This window comes from Littorina saxatilis, linkage group LG10 (assembly GCF_037325665.1).
Source record: "Littorina saxatilis isolate snail1 linkage group LG10, US_GU_Lsax_2.0, whole genome shotgun sequence".
NCBI lineage: Eukaryota > Metazoa > Mollusca > Gastropoda > Littorinimorpha > Littorinidae > Littorina > Littorina saxatilis.
The window spans coordinates 13,901,014-13,922,189 of NC_090254.1; the positions used below are offsets into that span (position 1 = coordinate 13,901,014).

The 21,176-nt window shown below is 41.1% G+C and overlaps 1 protein-coding gene across 1 annotated transcript in view; it reads right to left on the reverse strand.

Annotated features, from left to right (window-relative positions):
- Positions 1–21,176, reverse strand: part of LOC138977777 (prion-like-(Q/N-rich) domain-bearing protein 25) — a 42,888-nt gene that overhangs the window by 5,906 nt on the left and 15,806 nt on the right. Inside the window, exons 6-11 of the mRNA XM_070350382.1 lie at positions 15,846–15,929; positions 15,544–15,624; positions 13,492–13,608; positions 3,783–3,923; positions 3,495–3,575; positions 375–458 (exon numbers count right to left, since the gene is read on the reverse strand). Coding sequence (XP_070206483.1) covers positions 375–458; positions 3,495–3,575; positions 3,783–3,923; positions 13,492–13,608; positions 15,544–15,624; positions 15,846–15,929 — 588 coding nt within the window. The remainder of the gene's footprint in view (positions 1–374; positions 459–3,494; positions 3,576–3,782; positions 3,924–13,491; positions 13,609–15,543; positions 15,625–15,845; positions 15,930–21,176) is intronic.

The window sequence follows — 21,176 nt, forward strand, 5'->3', positions numbered from 1 at the left end:
ATAATAGGCTAGTTCAGACTAAAATTTAATACCCCAGACAATAGGATTTGAAATCAAATCAGACACTATGACGTCATACCTTGATGAAGGGACATTATTTTACTGATAGCTCAATGGATATTTTCAAACACTCAAATGTTTACTTTGGAAATTGACCAGAATAACCCACATGATTGCCTTGGTTGAAGATCATGCAAACTCACCAGTCCTCAGCATTTGGAAGGTTTACATTATAACAAATCTAAGGAAACCTTAACGTGTGTTTGTTTTTTTAACCTGCATTACTGACAGCCTGACACTGCTCATTACTAAGACTCTCCTGATTGCTCAGGTAGGTCTGAAAGACTAAAGTAAAGAAAGTCAATGCTACTTACTACATTCATAGTTAATGTCGCATGTAGCCTCTGTTCCACAGTTATTACTGAGCGGACCAAAGCAGGATTCTCCTAACAGTAAACCTGAAACAAATGTTCGCCAACAAGGTTTGAAGTGCAATTAGCTGCCTTTGGATAAAACAGTTTCTTTGTGACATAATCCACGTTTCTGTAAATAAGCAGTTTTCCACAAGTAATTGCTGGCAGATTTATTGTGTGCTTACCTAGCATCTTTTTACATTTAGTAAAGTAATGACTAAATGTTTTAACGTAGAGGGGGGAATCGAGACGAGGGTGTGGTGTGTGTGTGTGTGTGTGTGTGTGTGTGTGTGCGTGTGTGTAGAGCGATTCAGACCAAACTACTGGACCGATCTTTATGAAATTTGACATGAGAGTTTCTGGGAATGATATCCCCGAACGTTTTTTTCATTTTTTTGATAAATACCTTTGATGACGTCATATCCGGCTTTTTGTAAAAGTTGAGGCGGCACTGTCACGCCCTCATTTTTCAATCAAATTGATTGAAATTTTGGCCAAGCAATCTTCGACAAAGCCCGGACTTCGGTATTGCATTTCAGCTTGGTGGCTTAAAAATTAATTAATGACTTTGATCATTAAAAATCTGAAAATTGTATTTTTTTTTCTAAAACGATCCAAATTTACGTTCATCTTATTCTTCATCATTTTCTAATTCCAAAAACATATAAATATGTTATATTTGGATTAAAAACAAGCTCTGAAAATTAAATATATAAAAATTATTTTCAAAATTAAATTGTCGAAATCAATTTAAAAACACTTTCATCTTATTCCTTGTTGGTTCCTGATTCCAAAAACATATATAGATATGATATGTTTGGATTAAAAACACGCTCAGAAAGTTAAAACGAAGAGAGGTACAGAAAAGCGTGCTATCCTTCTTAGCGCAACTACTACCCCGCTCTTCTTGTCAATTTCACTGCCTTTGCCATGAGCGGTGGACTGACGATGCTACGAGTATACGGTCTTGCTGCGTTGCATTGCGTTCCGTTTCATTCTGTGAGTTCGACAGCTACTTGACTAAATGTTGTATTTTCGCCTTACGCGACTTGTTTTTTTATTGACCATCATCAAACGTTGGTACCGTGAGTTCATGTATTTGGATCGTCTACAACGACATCAAACATATATTTTAGTTATTCATGCATTGAGAATAATTCAAATCTGTTAGCTATGGATTTCTGCTCAAAATCGATAAAAAATAAAAGAAGCTTGTATGTTTTTTGAGAGAATGAAACAAAACCTAAACAGCAGTGGTTTGACCAGGAACATACATGCAATTAAAGATCTGTCGTTCTTCTCCTCAAAAATAAGAATACTTGGTTGTGGTCAAGACGTTATGTAAGTCTCGGACCACACAAAACCCTCAAAAATGTCAAAATATTGCTCCAAAATTGTTTTAAAAACATTACTGGGCAAAACATCTTTAAATGCACAACTGAAATACTGATGTTTAACATATGCACCATATCCCTGAACAAATATATTGAATTTTGTGTGCCCAGTTAAGCATTTTGCACATTAACTGATAGGCCCCCTTAATTTACAAGTTGGGCAATCATTAATTTTGTATCCTCCGAATGTGATTCACAAAGATTATTTTTTTAAACAATGTGTGTGCGCTTGGACCCGCGCGAGCGTGTGTGTGTATATGTATAGGTTACAACACGAGTGGTTTTTTATATGGCTTGTATTTCAGTCAAGACCCAGCGGATGAATATCATCGGGAGACACGAGCCTTTGGCGAGTGGCTCTCGATTGATATTCCCGCTGGGTCTTGACTGAAATACAAGCCATATAAAAAACCACGAGTGTTGTAATCTGTATATCCCATTCTACCATCAAACACAAAATGTAGACTACTAGCGGCACTGTTGCGATCTGTGGAGTGTGAAACAGTGTTTTCAGCGAGACTTGGCCTTTTTGCAACCTTAAACTAAGTGACCGTCGCTGAAAAAATAAAACGAATGAGTGCATCTATAAGTACGCGGTAACACTACTTTCAGACCGTTTAAAAGCTTTAAGTAAAGGTTCATAAGTTGCAAGAAAGTAATGAAGTCGTATAGAAATCCATTTAGTTGAAGCGCACAATTCTTTTGCGTTTCAGGTCGGCGGAACGGGGAAACCGGTTTGGCCCCCATTTGGCTTACTCGACTCGATTCAGAATCGATTCCACGTTGTTTTTTTCGAACGCATTATTATACAATTAGTCTTATTGACAGAGAAGCAAATTTTAGGGAACACATATGTAGATTTAACCATTTGCTCCCTATTTGAAATGTATCTACATGTTTTGCGAGTGTGTTTGCATGAACCTAAACTGGTATGGGTGCGAGGAAAACAGGACCCAAGTCTGTCACCGCCGCTTGATTGCATTTTGAAAGAATATGACTGGATTACGGAAAAATACACACATGTTAAGTTCTTAGATACCTTCATCGCCAATGTGGACTTACTGCAGAGCCAGGCAAAAGAGTAGACTTGCTCGCAAAACACGTGAAACAGCTGATGATAGCGAAGCCCAACCGTGCCAGGTAAGGACGGTCTGACAGATTCTCAAAAGTCGTCTGCTAACGAAGCAAGGGGAGGGTACTCGTGTTTTTGTTTTGGTTCGCTAGCATCTGGTTATCTTGTAAGTTGAATGTTCGTTTTTTCCCACCTGCATTGCTTTCATAATGAAAGAAACGTTTGCTTATTGCATCTCATACATCAGATCAGTTCTGAGATTCATTTTTGCGTGCAACTGATATGGTTTTCTGAGCCGTGCAATACGATTTTGGAACTTCCATACAAATGTGTCACATTGTTCGGCGCGAGGTCAAAGGTCGGGAGCAAAGTAGTTCTTCGCCCAAATCGGAATCTGCACTATCATATATTTTTTTGAGTCCATGATGTATTTATTGAGCTATAAAAATACAACATATATACCCATACTGAAGTAACAGAGACAAAGAAGGGAGGTCATGGGATATAGATATATATGTGTGTGAACCACTGTTCCCAGGAATGTGCGTGTGCGTTGGGGCGGGGTTGTGTGTGTGAGAGTGTGTTTACAATTATACACATGAGTATTTCACTCACTGCATTGTCTTGAGACAGAGTCACAAGATCTACCAGCTGCACATTCATCATCAGTCTCGCATGATTCCCCTGCCTTCTTTTCTGCAATGTGATATAAAACAGTTCAAAATATCATCATCATCATCATCATCATCATCATCATCATCATCATCATCATCATCAGGCAAATAATTGACTGCTTGTATCGCAATGCACTCGAAGTCATCTACAGAAAATATCGAAGTCAAATCATGAGAAGCTACAATCACATTGAATGCCTCAGCATTGAAAGCAAGGGGGTATACGCACTGCACTGAAGATTGTGTGGTTCCATTTGATAGCCGTTCTGACATACACATCGCCGGTGTATGCTATTACAAACAGCATCATCTCCAATGCATGTATTAGCTGGACTTGTGCAACGCCCGCCGGTAAGGCCGTCTTGGGGAGCTGCTCAACACACAATCAGGCACGCAAGCGTCCAATCAACCACCAAAACACACACACACACACACACACACACACACACACACACACTTAACTCACACATACACACAAACATATATATATATACTAGAATGAATACCCGCTTCGCCGGGTATCCGGAAGAAGTAGAGCCGAGGAAGAAGTAGGGCCGAATACCCGGCTTTGCCGGGTACCCGGCTTTGCCGGGAAGAAGTAGAGAAATACCCGGCTTCGCCGGGATGAAAGCGTTGTGGACAGTGACCTTCTAAAAATAGTAACGGGTATATGGATTGACGCCACACGAAGGAAGGGAGATAAACGCAAAACACTAGAGAAGATAAGGAAAAGTTACTGGGAATGGATCTGGGAACATGAACAGAAAAACCAAAATCGGTTCAGCGCTGCGCGCTGAGAGCACGTGTTGAAAATTCTCATCGACCAGGTTGTGTCCGGGGTCTACGTGAATATGCCCACCAAATTTGAAGCAGATCCATCGAGAACTTTGGCCGTGCATCGCGAACACACACACACACACACACACAACACACACACACACACACAAACACAAGTCGTATATATAGATACATAGACACACACCACAGAAACATAGTCACACAAACACATATTCAAAGACATAATAAACACACAATAAACACTCTCGCACACACACACATACACACACACTAAACACACACACACACACACACACACACACACACACAGATAGACATACACACACACACGCGCGCGCGCGCGCGCACACACACTCCCGGAATATTACCCCAGACGTTTGTTTTCATTTCTTAGATAAATGTCTTTAAAGACGTCATATCCGTCTTTTTGTGAAGTTGAGGCAGCGCTGTCACGCCCTTATCTTTCAATTAAATTGATTGAAATTTTGGTCAAGCAATCTCGACAAAGTCCAAAGTATGGGATTGATTTCAGCTTGGCAGCGTAAATATTAGTCAATTAGTTTGCTCATTAAATTTGTCATCAAAATCGATTTTTCACTTACAGATTTAACAAGAAAATCAAATGCTTTATACGACTCTCCTTTGTCATGTCCATGAGTTTTGTAAGTCTCAAAAGGAGGATTCCACTACCTTTGACCCCTCCCCCACCACAAAAAATCGCTCCAGCTTTACAAAATAATGCTCAAGAGAACTTTTACGTCCACATGATTGAAACAAACTTGATCCTTATGTGACCTGTATCAATCCATTCACCACTAAGAATATTTCACAACCTTGAACGGTTGAAAACGACGTTAAACACCAAATAAGGAAAGGAAAGGAAGAATATTTCACAAATTCAAACCAATTGCCACCTTCCCATCACCATCACTAGCCTAACATACTCAACATTAGTCCTTAATTATATTTGAAAAAAAAAGATTTTTTGATTTTTTTAAACAAGAATCATAATAGTTACTTATTTTCTTTCCCAAATTGAGTTTTGGCTAGCCCAGACAAAATATGATTGTATACTCAGACACTTGAGTGACCTCATTGCTGACACAATGACATCGTAACATTGTTTTGTTTTTTGTTTGTTTAACGCCCAGCCGACCACGAAGGGCCATATCAGGGCGGTGCTGCTTTGACATATAACGTGCGCCACACACAAGACAGAAGTCGCAGCACAGGCTTCATGTCTCACCCAGTCACATTATTCTGACACCGGACCAACCAGTCCTAGCACTAACCCCATAATGCCAGACGCCAGGCGGAGCAGCCACTAGATTGCCAATTTTAAATTCTTAGGTATGACCCGGCCGGGGTTCGAACCCACGACCTCCCGATCACGGGGCGGACGCCTTACCACTAGGCCACCGTGCTGGTCCGACATCGTAACATGATGTCAACACCAAGAGTCTATAGCCAAGACTGACCAAATCAAAGAATGACATCATAGTTTAATGAGGTCAAGACTTATATCCTTGATAGCTCAATGGACATGTTCACTGGTGAAAATCTTTTCCAGCAAATATTTTCATGGTGGGACTCTAAAATTTGATGAAAACAAGCCAAATTTTGGTCATGTAGGCTGATTACCAACACTTACAATTTCCTGAAATTTGAAAGCTTTTGGCCCCCAAATAACTTGGAAAATTTCAATGTAAAGCTTTTCCAAACATGATCCCGCTGTGACCCCAAAATGTGACGATGGTCAACCAAACTAGGGCCAGGTCGGAAGATAATCAACCCCTTCAAGTGTTCAAAGTTTCAAAGCTCGAGCTTCAAAAACGCCTGAGATAACGTCAATGTTAAGTTATTATGAATCGAACATGACCCCCTGTAAACCCAAAACTTGACTAGGGTCAATCAAATTTACGCCAAGTCAGTAGATTATCAAACCCTAGAAGTGTGCATAGTATCAAAGCTCTAGCTTCAAAAACATCCGAGTTAACCTGAACGTTAAGTTTTTATGCAACGAACATGACCCCGCTGTGACCCTAAAATTTGACGAGGGTCAACCAAACTGGGTTCACTTTGCGAGATCATCAAACCCTAAAAGTGTGCAAAGTTTCTGAGATCTAGCTTGAAAAACATCCGAGATAACCTCAACGTTAAGGTTTTTTGTCTACGGACAGAGGGCCGGCCGCCCGGCCGGCCGTCCGTCCGTACAGACGGAGACAACTGTTTTGACAAATGTTTTGATTTCAAAAAAGTGGTTCTTAGTTCATGGATTGCAGATGTGCATTGTTGTGATTTCACAGATAAATTTAGCGTTCGAAGGGGTACCCTTAAACAAAGGGGCATAAGTAGTAGTGGGAATGAGTTTGTTCGTGGCGAACTTGATAAAAAGTGTTCAGTAGACCCCAATAAATATCTCCAGCCTACTGAAGCTGGATCCTGAGGGGGGTGCACGGTACGCCTAGCCGGCTTGGAGCCAAATAAAACTTAGGTCAAGTCGGGATACGATTATCAAACCCTAAAAATGTGCAAGTATTCAAACCGCTAGCTTCAAAAACATCAGAGATGACCTCAACGTTAAGTTTCTATGATTTGAACATGACCCCGCTGTGACGAGGGTCAACCAAACTAGGGTCACTTCGTGAGATCATCAAACCCTTAAAGTGTGCAGAGTTTCAAAGGTCTAGCTTGAAAAACATCCGAGATGTCAAGACAGGTTTCACAGTCTTCAGAGTCGGGTATGTCCGTGACTTTGATATTAAATAAAATGTTTCGTTTTGTTTAGTCGTAAATTTTCACTGGTCTATGTTGAACGTCTTCGGAATTTACATATGAAAAATAAACTTTGATCGAATTCAAGTCAAGTTTGTATTCCCCACCTGCGAAAAAGGTAGGTCGGTCGTGAAAAATGAGACAGACACGATTTTCCTTTTTAGCCACATTGCAATAGACAAAGGCACCAGTACAAAAACACACACAGAAATCCAGTTAAAAGGACATTAGAAACCAAAGAACAGAGATAGATGAACACACGTAGTTACAAAAAAACAATGAATGTGTTTATATTTAGTCGATACAATCGCATGTGAAGTAAACGGTCTTTTTTCTAAATGTGTCTGTCTCAAAAACATTAATTACAAATCTGTTTAGTTTGAATGGCTGTCACAAGGTTTGGACGTAAAATGCTTTTAATAAGTAGGAATTTCCATCAAATCACGACATGAAATGGTTTTGAAAGGCTAACTACGGCTTATTGACGGGCCGCCCGAGCGGCTCGTCTTTGGCGTCGGGTAAGTAGCTTGCAGGTGGAGAAATTTTTGTTCATGGGGGATTTCTGTGACGTATGTACCACGTGACAGGAAGACGCCGTTGGTCTCGGCAAAGAAACCACAATGCAGTGTGTGGTCTCGGTGAGACTAAAAGACAGAGAGCGACAGATACACACAGTGATTCAAGGCGCACAACTCTAGTAAAGTTGTCGTAGCACGTCCGTCTATGGCCAAAGTGATCCGGGTTCGATTCCCGGCATGGGCGGTCTATTTTTTTTTATTTTTTATTCTTGTTTACTATTGTTTATTATGAACGTTTTAATGTTTTATTTTACTCTAATAATTTTTTTAATTGTGTAAAATAAATAAAAAAATTTTTTTTCTTTTTTTTTTAATCCAAGTGATCCGGGTGGAAAGCGATTCGTCTATGGCCAAAGTGATCCGGGTTCGATTCCCGGCATGGGCGGTCTATTTTTTTTTTATTTTTATTTTTTTTTTAAATTCTTGTTTACTATTGTTTATTATGAACGTTTTAATGTTTTATTTTACTCTAATAATTTTTTTAATTGTGTAAAATAAATTAAATTTTTTTTTTTTTTTAAATCCACGTGCACAAGACAAAAACTTTCATACTGGGGGAGCGAGCCAGTCTGAAGAGTACTCGGGTCCAGCGCCAGCGTTTTTTATAAGAACTTGGAGTGATTGCGAATTTGCGCGTTTCTCGTGAGTGCTTTCGAAGTTTTGTAATTTGATTTTCCCCAGCGAGTGTTCTTTGGAGGGCACTAGACTGTGATTGCTGGTGCATGTTTTTGTTTTTGTTTTTCGTTCTTTGTTTCCGTTTGTAGTCTGTGGTCAAATACCTCACAATGTGCTCAAACAAATCACAGGCACAGGAAATGAACAAGAAGAAGTGTGTCACAAGAATTTGAATTCTAACAAAAACATGTGTATGAGTTCATAGACTACCACTGTCGAACCCTTCACTGTACAATGTAAATGAGTACAAAATATAGTCGTCAGTTTGGGAGACATTGTAGAGCACAGGTGAACTTTATCACAAACGGACAACACAAAAAGTACTTTCTTTTCAAACTTGAAAGTTCGTTGTCTATTTTTACCAGGGTCTTTCAAACAAACAATAACATGTGTATTTTTTATGTGAAAAAATTCATCTATTTTAACATTGTTGTAATTAAAATTTTAACATCTGCTAACAATTTGCGTATGAATATTTTTTATTCCTGCACTAGAAGGGAAGAAATCAACCTGTGGAAGACGTGCTGTGGTTTGTCTCCCTTCCTTCGAAACCGAAACCGTCTGTAACGCTTACAGGGCCTCATAGATATCAGAGTCAACTCTCTCTCCACCCCCCACCCCCGACACCTCCACGCATTCAGCGTAACGGCTTGTACGGCGTGTTACTTCAACATAATATGATGATAATAATAATAATAATAATAATAATAACTTCAACAAGTATTTTTTGGAAAAAAATTAACCTTAACAAGGCCTCAACACAACAGCGCTTCCTGGAATTGCATGGCTGTTACCGGGAAATGTACTGGGTCAAAGGTCCGCCTGACTCGAAAATTTACTGGGGAAAAGACAGTGACTGCAAAAAATCGTGTACTTCATGATTGGTACAATGGCCAACACAAATGTTGTCGGATCAAGTCTACTTCCATTCTTTAGATGGTATATGTTTTTTCAAAGAAATAGTCTTTTACATTGACTACTGCCCTCCCAGGAAACCTGGCCACATCCTCAACAAAGTCAGCCAGAGCTTCGTTTAAGGTTGACAATGGGTCATATATCGGTGCTACATTACTAGCATTCAAATGTGTATTCATGGCAACAGCATTTTGCCATTTACAACAGTTTCACTAACACTGTATTCTTTCTTGCTTTATTATTTTGTGACTCAGTGATAATTTTAAATAAAGTTATTTGCATCATACACTTTGATTTCATTCATTTCTATCTATAACTACTTTTACTACTTTCCCTTCTACACTGTGACATGCCACTGTATGACGCTCATTCAGACCAAAAACAATACAATTCCTACCTGTTGCAACGTCTATCGCTCGCTCTGTCTTTTGGTTCCTTGGTTGATCGATCGGTTTCTTGGTGGAAAACATATTTCTGTCACCAATACAAGTATTATTGCATCACTTCCATAAAGGTAGAGTAGCCTTCTTCCTTTCTGTTAAGCCAATAGGTCTTATTCATTATTGAGCTCTTATTCATTATTGCATTACTTTCACAACAATCTTCTTCCTTGATATTGCGATAGTTGTTATCTCCCATTTATGTACAAACGCCGAAAAGACAATTTAACAGGACACATCAACACTATTATTTTGTTTACCTGTACCAACAGGTGTACAACTTCCTGTTTCTTTGATATTGTCAATGTTTCGGCCCGTGTTGATCCTGGGATCAACTGAATTTCTTGTTCTACTTGCGCTTGGTCATTTTGTCACTCGACTCGGGCAAGGTGTCTGTCTCATTTTTTCTCACGACCGCCCTGCAGACAAATCGTCTACTATAACCGCCATACACAGCAAATTGTCATGATGCGACCAATTTTACACTTCCTATCCGTTGTCAGGCAGATGATCAACTGGCTGACTAAAGAATTTTTCGGCATGTGTTTATTTCAGAACACGTTACTTACTGAAAACTTTGAATTCTCACGACCGCCCGGCACTATTGACGGTCATTTCTTACCAAATGTTAAGCAGATTCATGTGTAAAATAACAACATTCAATGACTGTGTCTGATCAATGCCAGTGTTTTTTTCAATCCTTGAATGCACTGCATTGTGAATGTCGTGGTCAAGTGAGAGTTTTATAGACATCGCCGTACGTTTTTCAACAATTTGATGACGCCAGACAGCAGATTGAAAACGTTCCAACTTGGAAAGACAGCCAGTCACGATCATACAATCGTAGGGAAACAATAGTTGCTTTGTTTGTTTACTTTCAAGTGCTTTTAAAAGTTTGATTTTTGTCATGGTTATTGTTGCATATGTGCGTGCGTGCGTGCGCGCGCGTGTCAGTGTGGATGAATATAGGGTTTGATTCGATTTATGAAGTCTTATGAAGTCTTATATCGCGCGCGTATCTCCAGACTCGGACTCAAGGCGCAGGGATCTATTTATATGCCGTGTGAGATGGAATTTTGTACACAATACATCACGCATTCACATCGACCAGCAGATCGCAGCCATTTCGGCGCATATCCTATTTTTCACGGCCTATTATTCCAAGTCACACGGGTATTTTGGTGGACATTTTTTTTATCCATGCCTAAACAATTTTGCCAGGAAAGACCCTTTTGTCAATCGTGGGATCTTTAACGTGCACACCCCAATGTAGTGTACACGAAGGGACCTCGGTTTTTCGTCTCATCCGAAAGACTAGCACTTGAACCCACCACCTAGGTTAGGAAAGGGGGGAGAAAATTGCTAACGCCCTGACCCAGGGTCGAACTCGCAACTTCTCGCTTCCGAGCGCAAGTGCGTTACCACTCGGCCACCCACCCAGGCTAAGTGTATCCAATTCCGACCGACTTTGGGGGTACCTAAATCTGACCGATTTTCCAAGTCACTTTAATGATGAGGTTCATACGTCATCCCAACAGAAAGAATGTCATTCATACAAGGGCCATTCATGAACCGGTTGATGACGCGAAGTCACGAACCAATCGTTTCGTCACGAGAGTTGATTATGTCATCTGCACCGCAGGTTGTCTGATACTTGGCGTCATTTTTTGTAAACTTTCCAAATGCCAAACTTTAGAGCAGTGTTTTTGACTCACCATGGTGAGTATTAGGATTCACATGTGTCCGTCCCCATGTCCGTAGACAAAAAACCTTAACGTTGGGGTTATCTCTGATGTTTTTCAAGCTAGACCTCTAAAACTGTGCACACTTTTTGGGTGTGATGATCTCATCTTGCTCTAAGTAGGGCCAACACTCTCGCTGGTCTGCATCTCCTCAACTTGGATTAAAAAAAAAAAGATCAAAGTGTGCGCTGATGTGTAAGTGGAAATGCCTGGTAAGACTCAGAGTCAGAGAACAGCCCTTGGTTGTTGTTAACCACCTTTTCACCATTGGCCAAGGTTACCTCTTCCTCTCTGATTCTTGTGCCAATTAAGGTTCAGTCTGTAGTTTATATACTGGGACAGCGTCCAGGTACTATGCTACAGTTCAGTCTGTTAGTAGATCTACCGACACAGCGTCCAATTACTATGCCACAGTTCAGCCTGTTGTGGATATACTGGGACAGCGTCCAGGTACTATATCACAGTTCAGTCTGTAGTGGATATACTGGGACTGCGTCCAGGTATTATGCCACAGTTCAGTCTGTAGTGGATATACTAGGACTGCGTTAAGGTACTCTGCCACAGTCTTTGAGGATGTCTTTTCCGTTTTTGTGATAGTTGGGGCGGAACTGTCAAGTAATCTTTGACTAAGTCGGGACTTTGATATTGCATTAGAGACTGTGCTCTCATCCTCAGAATTAATTAATAATGACATGTAGCTTATATTCTCCACAATACCAAATGACCATAAATTCCCTGCTTCTCAATTAAAGCAGAAGTGGGTTTTTTTTCTGACAGATTGCATGTGCCTGTGCCACAGTGCCACTGATCTAAAAATAGAAGCCGCTGTGTTTCATCTCATTTTCGCCGACTTGCATAGATTCTTCTCATATGCCGTGTTAGTGTCATGTAGCTTATCATCTACATTACCAAATGATGAGTTAGTATACAATTCCCAGCGGCTAACAGTAAACACAAGTGTTTTTCTGATAACGTACCAGCTAGACCAGTTTGGAAGACTGACTCGATCGACTCTGTCATACGTAGCAGACTACACTGAAATACGACTGCATCAGTTCAGTAAATGAATGGTTTCCGAATTATTATTTCAAGGCAAGAACAATCGTAATCGAAAACGTGTAGGGTTCAGAACGTTCTTACCATATAATTATAAGACTTATTACCAGCCTGCCTCATGCGTGCAGACTCAGTGCAGACTGCAGTGGTTCGATTGCCCTAGCCTAGCAGACGACATAAACCCCGCTCAGCAAATTAACATGTTGGGCAAATGTGAACGAAAAAACGATGGGGATATAATACGTGTAGGGTTCAGAGCATTCTTACCGTTCATATTTAGTATCAGACTCCCCGATGAGTGAAGATACAACACGAGAAATATGCCACATTTATTTTGAAAATGTGCAAAGCTTAACCGTCGAGTCCTTCTTGGGGAAGTCAATTCAAGGGGAGTCACTCCGCACAGTCAATCCGTCGAAGCTCGACTGGAGGTTTCGAATCGCAAATAACGAAGAGCACAGTCAAATGTCCGAGTTCAAATGAGGTCTCTCTGAAAGATCATCACTGTTCAGCTTAACGCTACACTGGACTTTACCAACAGAAATTAAAATGCGTGTGACGAAAGCACGACACACTTGAGACACCCCACACAAAAGTAGATCTTACTGTACACGACCTGACCACACAGTTATACCTATTCAAATGCGCGTAGCAAAATGTGCGTTTGGAATCTTCTTTTTTCTATGGCGGTACTGACAATAATCGTTATTGAAACAATCCCAGTGCACTACAAAACTAGAGATTTGAATTTTAACCACTTTTCCCCCTTTCGGTCACCAGTACTGAAGAACAACTCATATATATATAAAAAAATGTAAATAGTTTTACTTTAAGAAACCGTATTTTCCCGTTTTAAAAGTTTTTCAAAAACCGGATTTCCGGCGAGAACCGAAAAGGTGTTAGCCCTAAACACAGCATCTTATCTTATCTCATCCTTATCTTTACAAAAATGTACATACAACAAATGAGTCCGACTTTTGATGTCAGGCCCTCGGTACAGCTGCATGTTGAGTTGACACAGAATCCTCCAGCGACACAATTCTTGCTCACGCCACACAGGTCACCCACTGGAATTCCTGTCAGGGAGTTAGAACCAGAGAACAAAATTAATACTGTTTCAGGCTTTTTGCATTTAGTCAAGTTTTGACTAAATGTTTTAACGTAGAGGGGGGAATCGAGACGAGGGTGTGGTGTGTGTGTGTGTGTCGAGCGATTTAGAGAAAACTACTTGACCGATCTTTATGAAATTTTACATGGGAGTTCCTGGGTATGATATCCCCAGACGGTTTTTGGCTCACGTAAGTGTAGCCTATGCGATGCTAACTTTTGTCTGTCTGTGCGTGCGTGCGTGCGTGCGTGCGTGCGTGTGTGATAGAAACTTTAACATTTCCGAGTCTATGTAAAGCCACACTATTTCACTGCTGCCGCGAAAATGCTATTTGAGCGGCCAGGCAGCTTGGAGCAAGCAGGCCATAAATAGCGCTGGCGGTGACCCACTTTAGTTTCGCGGGGGAAATGCCAGCCGAGCGCGCCTCAAAGCCCTTGTTCATTGTACTCTGGAAGTGCACAGCGTGTGACAAAATACGTGTTTCTTGGTATGAAATGGACTGGTTTGCGTGACTTGAACGTTGGATTACCGTCATCTTGTGTATATTGTTTCTCGGATATTCAGGCTTTGTGTATGTGCAAACTAGAGTTCCAGTGAGGATTCGGTTTGTTTGATTTTGAAGTAATACTGCTATCGAATATGCAGACAATTTGTCTGCATGGGGAAACAAGACCTTGCGTGACGTGCTTCCGGGCTCCCTTTTCTTAAACTTTCAAAACTTCGAGTTGTACTGATCTTGTCTTGATGAAAAAAGAAATCTTTTAAAAGAAGTTTTGTGTTACAAGCTGTCAATTTATTATTTAGATTTTAAAAGTTGGTTCTAGCGCCAAAACGAGGCGTCCGATTGTAGTACTAAACAATCCGGCTGGCCATGCAAAAATACATTCTTTGAAAAATGATCGTTCTTTACGGAGGGCACCAAGGATGTTCTCAAGCAGTGAGTGTTTATACGAAAGGGTGTTTGTACTATGTGTAAAAGCCTGGTAACTGTAGTCTTTAGTCAAACAATCGTTCTATATGATTGTAGACATAAGTCATGTGTATCCTTGTGCCAAATATAATGCATTTCTGATGTATAATGTTGCTGTAAAACCGTTTCCTAGAAATTCAATATGGCGGCTGTTGTCCATTAGCATTCACAATGTTTTCATTCATTTTTATAAGTCCCTTCAATAACTACCAAGAAAACTAGGTTATTCCATGTATTCTTCAAGTTTAATCTTAGTGCCTCATATTGCCTTAATCCTGATAAGCCACGTAGAGTGATCCTCAACCGACTGACAAGAAAGGCAGGGGCACTCTTTGCAGTAATACACGCTGGATTCAGGGCTGTTCGAAGTACAAAGGAACACAGTTTCAACTGCAGGTTAATCATTGAGAAATACCTCTGACACCAGCGAGATGTCTTCGACAACTTTATGAACTTCAAAAAAGCCTTCAACAGAGTGTGGCATGAGAGCGTGAGAGCACGTTCTTAGAGGGCTCGACAGAGTGGAAAGGGCTTGTCATAGTCATTAAAGTTCTTTACGATTATTCCAGTAGCGCAATGCTCCTTAACAAACAAAGTTTCAAACAAACACACATTCATAGTTGGTGTCAGACAGGGTTGTCGACTTTCCCCAGTACTGTTCAACCTGTTCCTGAAAAGAACTATGCAGGAGACCCCTAAAGACCACCACACCTCCATATCCATTGGAACCAGGCCAATATGCAACCTTCGGTTCGCAGACGACATTGAGCTCATGGGAGACAGTGACTCTTTTCATGATTTCAGGAACAGACTCGCTGTTAGTAGAGCCAGTGCGTATGGGATGGAGGTCAGAACGGACAAGTCCAAGGCCAAGGTGTTGTATTGTAGTTTACTGCATTGCATCGTATGTATTGTATGGTATTGTATACTCACTGCAAGTGAGGCTCGCGTCGCAAACATAGCCCATCTTGCAACTGCCCGGGTTTGCATTACAGTCTTGACCCAACTCCAATCCTGAAATATCGCATTATCATGTTCAGCTTTACATTGCTATACTAATTCACATTATACATTATCATCAACACTCGCTTGCATTTAAAATACTGCTACTCATAATTGTGTGTTTGTGTGTGTGTGTGTGTGTGTGTGTGTGTGTGTGTGTGTGTGTGTGTGTGTGTGTGTGAGCGTGTGTGCGTGCGTGCGTGCGTGCGTGCGTGCGTGTGTGTTTAACTCACGACATATATTGTCCAAATCACAAAGGGTCCCTGTCTTGCAGTAACTCTGTCTCTTACCCTCACAGCTCTCTCCGGCGTCCAGCGCTGACGTTTAAAACAGAAAACAATACCACAGAAAATAATCACAGACATGATAACTGCTCGAGCATGCTACGTTTTCACCGTCACTGGATCACGCTTTTGACTACACATTCCGCATGATGTGGGTCACGGTCGTGTACGACTTGGACTTTTTAAAGAAGGATTCAATGTAAAAACAAGAAGGGCAAAGCCCATACGACTCACATGCTTGACCTTGACATGACCTTGACCCTAGCAATGACATCATACACTAAGAACTGCTTTACACATTTTCCTACCAAAATACATGTAACCTTGACCCAAGGTCAAGGTCATCCAAGGTCAGGCAACACAAAGCTGTTAATTCAAGACATAGGAAGTACAATGGTGCTTATTGGCTCTTTCTACCATGAGATATGGTCACTTTTAGTGGTTCACTACCTTATTTTGGTCACATTTCATAAGGGTCAAAGTGACCTTGACCTTGATCATATGTGACCAAATGTGTCTCATGATGAAAGCATAACATGTGCCCCACATAAATTTTAAGTTTGAAACAGTTATCTTCCATAGTTTAGGGTCAAGGTCACTTCAAAATATGTATACAATCCAACTTTGAAGAGCTCCTGTGACCTTGACCTTGAAGCAAGGTAAACCAAACTGGTATCAAAAGATGGGGCTTACTTTGCCCTATATATCATATATAGGTGAGGTATTGAATCTCAAAAACTTCAGAGAAAATGTGAAAAATAGCTGTTTTTTAGGCAACATTTATGGCCCCTGCGACCTTGACCTTGAAGCAAGGTCAAGATGCTATGTATGTTTTTTGGGGCCTTGTCATCATACACCATCTTGCTAAATTTGGTACTGATAGACTGAATAGTGTCCAAGAAATATCCAACGTTAAAGTTTTCCGGACGTCCGGACGGACGGACGGACGGACGACTCGGGTGAGTACATAGACTCACTTTTGCTTCGCATGTGAGTCAAAAACAAGTCGCGTGAAGCGATATAACAACATTTAGTCAAGCTGTCGGCATTAAAGTAACTGATTAACACCGACAAACAGTTGTTGCCACGACTATATGTCAGATAGTCTCGACTAACCACACACGGGTCACGCTCGTCTCCGCGTAGCGTGCAAACGTAGTAGTCCTTACGGCAGGGCAATAACCCCTTGAAAAATACCTCGAAAAATGTTTTAATGGTTTTGGGTAGTTTAACTCCTGAAGTCTACAAATCCGCAGGATGACATCTTTAAATCCTTGGGCAAATTGAGACAAAATTAATTATAGGAAAATTAGCAAATGTTGATTTTTTTGTTTAGACACAAAAGGCATTCCATAGGAAAAAGGGCTAGAATGGCGTCATAACTTCATGACGTCGGGAAAACGTAATGAGTAATATGACGACACGTACAGTATGGCCTGTAGTGTTGTCCGTGTCCGTACTTGAGCTCCTCTTCCAAGACAAAAAACAAAGGCATTTGACGTGTTTCATTCTGCTAAATGGAAACAATTTGCACATGAGTGTGTATGGAATTACATCCAGGCTGAGAAGATGTGAAACCTGTGTTATTCGTGGACTTGTGATTAGTGCGTATGGTGTTCCAAAGCACAGGTTTCACTGTCGAAGATAAAACTTGTAAATTGATCTTACAAAATGGCGGGCGATGATCAAAGAACATCGTGAGAGACTAGTTTTCTCCGATTTGATTGTTTACCAGACGATAGAGCTATTTTAGATGGAAGCGTATGCCATCTGGTGACAGCTGTTCATTAACCAGTGTGTTCGTAGGAGTGCTTAATTTCTCTGCAGAACATCCATGCGTGTAAATCGGTGAATTCTTTCAGCAAATGTCGCAGTTTGTAAGCGAGTGCTACAGGTGCAAAATCTCAAACAACATATCACGTGAGAGATATGAAACCTGGCTAGCTAGAACCTCCAAGCACCAGTCCACATAAATCAAAAACTACTGCCCACATCAGCCCATTGCTGAACGTCCATCTGAAAAGGGCTGTATTGCAATTCTACGGGGATCGTCCAAATCTTGATCCGGTTGACTCTGGGTGGTTGTAGGATGGGCAGAAAACCGCCTGGAGTAGAACATACACCAACTGAAGTCATGCTAATTTTGAAGTGTCTTTCTTTCTTTCTTTCTTTATTTGGTGTTTAACGTCGTTTTCAACCACGAAGGTTATATCGCGACGAATTTTGAAGTGTGGCTGTGGAGAAATTTACCATGTGCAACAGCATGCTGTGGTTGCGCAGTCGGTCAATGTGCGTGTGCCATCTTATGTCGATGTCTACTCCTTGGAAATTGCACAAATCCGCACTGGTCATCCATCGTAGTCATCCGCACTGGGTATGTGCAACAGTCACCTTCACCGGTCACCAGCACTGGTCATCTGGATCGGTCATCCACACTGGTCATTTGCGGTCATCCGCACTGGTCATCCTTTTGTGATCATCCGCATCAGTCATCCGCACTATTCATCCTTCATGATCATCTGCACTGGTCATCCGCACAGGTCATCCTTCATGATCATCTGTACTGGTCATCTGCACTAGTCATCGTCCATGATAATCTGCACTGGTCATCCGCACTAATCATCCGCACTCGTCATCCGCACTGGTCATGTTTCATGATCATCTGCACTGGATATCCGCACCGGTAATCCGCACTGGTCATCTGCACTGGTCATCCTTCATGGTCATCTGCACAGGTTATCCACACTGGTCATCCGCACTGGCAATTCTCACCGGTCACCCGTACTGGTAATCTACATGACATCCTGCGTAATCATCGGGCGTGGTCATTTATTGGTCATCAGGCATAGTCATCCGCTACCATTTCGGCAATTGAAAAAAGGATCGATGGTGGCTGCCCTCAAACTGGAAACTCACTGCATGACCATGTCATCTTGTGTGGTAAACCAGCGTGGTCATCCCGCCTGGTCATCTGGAGTGGTAAACTACACATCATCCTGTGTGGTCATCGGCGAGGTAAAGTGCATAATAACCAGTATCCCTGGTTCGTCGCCATGACCTTTACGTTATGAGATAGAGGTCTTTTGTATATGAGACATGGTACATCAGGTTTAGCCTCTTGACATGACGCCTAATACACCTCCTCGGGGCGTCACTAACTGACACAACACTGTGTATATGGTGTCAATCGCTTGGCGCTGTGACACCTTACAAGGCCTTTCGTCTGATGTATACATTCCTCACCTGACTAGATCTGTTTTTTAAAAAGAGCACAAGATAACTTTAAGTTATTCTGGGTATTACAGCCACTTTTCCAGGATTAAGTTGTTATCTGCTTGCTCACCGACCAAGTCACTCATTGATTCTGGAACCCACCAGGATGGTAGGGCCACTTCAACGACGAGCGCTTCATAAGCTGTCTCCACCTCTGGCGGCTGTGAGCAATTTTTGGGAAGTTGCAAAACATTTCCCAATCCACTCTGTAATGATATCTGTCCCTCTGTTCATTTGTCTTCTCTATCTTCTCTTTCCGCGCACCATACCCTGTAAGATGGTCTTGGAGAGCCCGCCTGTTCTTGTTACATTGCCATACAATCTCAGCTTCGTCTTCTTGACAGTGATCTTTGTAGTGATGCACGTGCTAAGTGATGGTTTTGCAGACATTAAAATATATGACCTTGAAATTGTTTGACCTTGAAAACGTGTGACCTTCAGTGTTGGTGAACGTTTTTATTCATGGCAAGTTTTAAGAAGACATTTCGTCATTTTATCTTCAAAAATAGTATAATCCTTTATCATTTGAATGAACATTTGACATTCATATGACCTTGAAATGCGATGAAGGTCAAGCAAAGTGCAACAGTAATCAAAGCCCACAACACATATAAGCTTAAACCATTAGCTGTAACTGAACAAATATATTGCTAAAACTAACTATATCATCCTGCTCCGTTAACCAGTTTTAACGGTCCCTCAACAGACCAGCCATTCGGGTTATAGTGTCTGCTAATCATGTAACTGTTGTTATGCATATTAACTCCCGTTTTATCCCCCGGAAAACATAAATAAATACAGTTCTGCTAGTTTATAGCATGCAGTTTCGACTATTTTGCAGTCTGGAATCCATCTTGTCCGCCATCTTGAATACATCAAAATGCCCAAGGATGACAGAGTGTCATCCGTCGGATCTGTAATCTACAGACATCACAGAGTTCAAAACAGTCAAAACATTCTCCGAGGTATTTTTTGAGGGGTGAACACTATTGTGACTAGCATTGCCACGGCGTTAACGTCCTGCCTGCCCAAGCTTGCCACCAAGAAACTTCCAAAAAAACAGTAACTGTAAAGAAATCTGTCTAGCAAGTTTGAATTAAGTCCAATCACCACCAAATTTTGTGTACTAATTAAAAAATGGATGCCCAGTTCAGTCGTGCTATTTATAAGTTTGTCACGCGATTTGTTTTAGCAAAGGGGGGGTGAAAGGGGGATAATTTGTGTTTTTTAACGTTTTTTTGTGTGTTTTCTTTTCCACTGCTTTTTTAAAAGTTATTTTTTAACAGAAAGTATTATAAATAATTTTATAACCAAACAAGGTGTAAAACCTATGAATTAGCTGAAATATTGTTAAAATTCTACACAGAAATAAGGAGACAGTACAAAGAAAAAAACAAGCAAATCCCGCATTCACTCACAGCATCCTGACTCAAATGAAACAAAACTGTGACACTCACCAAATGATGTCTAGGTAATCCATATTGAATATAAGTCACATTTTCACAACAAAGTCCCAACTGTACACCTATGAACATTTCCAAAAGTATTAGGCTCCAGCCATCCATTGTTATCAGTGCTGCCACGCCCACCTTGCAACTACACATTCGAAGATTCATGCAGTACCACCCTAACACGTGTAGTTTGCCGACTCATACTAGCAGCAACAACGGGACTGTTTCTTCCTCAATATCACTGCTATTATCGCTTTCTTGAGGCGAAAACAACACGTCGGAATCATGATCTACAGGGTCCTCAAGATCCAACATCCGGAGAATCTCCTCCCGTGACAAGGCTCGCCTTCGATTCATTTTTTTTCTCGAAAAAACCGCACAAACCAGACTAATTTTACATATGGCGGAAGGGCACACCAAGTGTGTCAAGGGAAACAACTCAATTTACTGAAAGCTTCAAAAACCGGGAAGCAATCACGAGTTGTGTACCTTGTATGTCTAATACTAAAATAGTCACTTCCCGTCCGTGGGCGTTGCAGCGCTATTACTAATATAG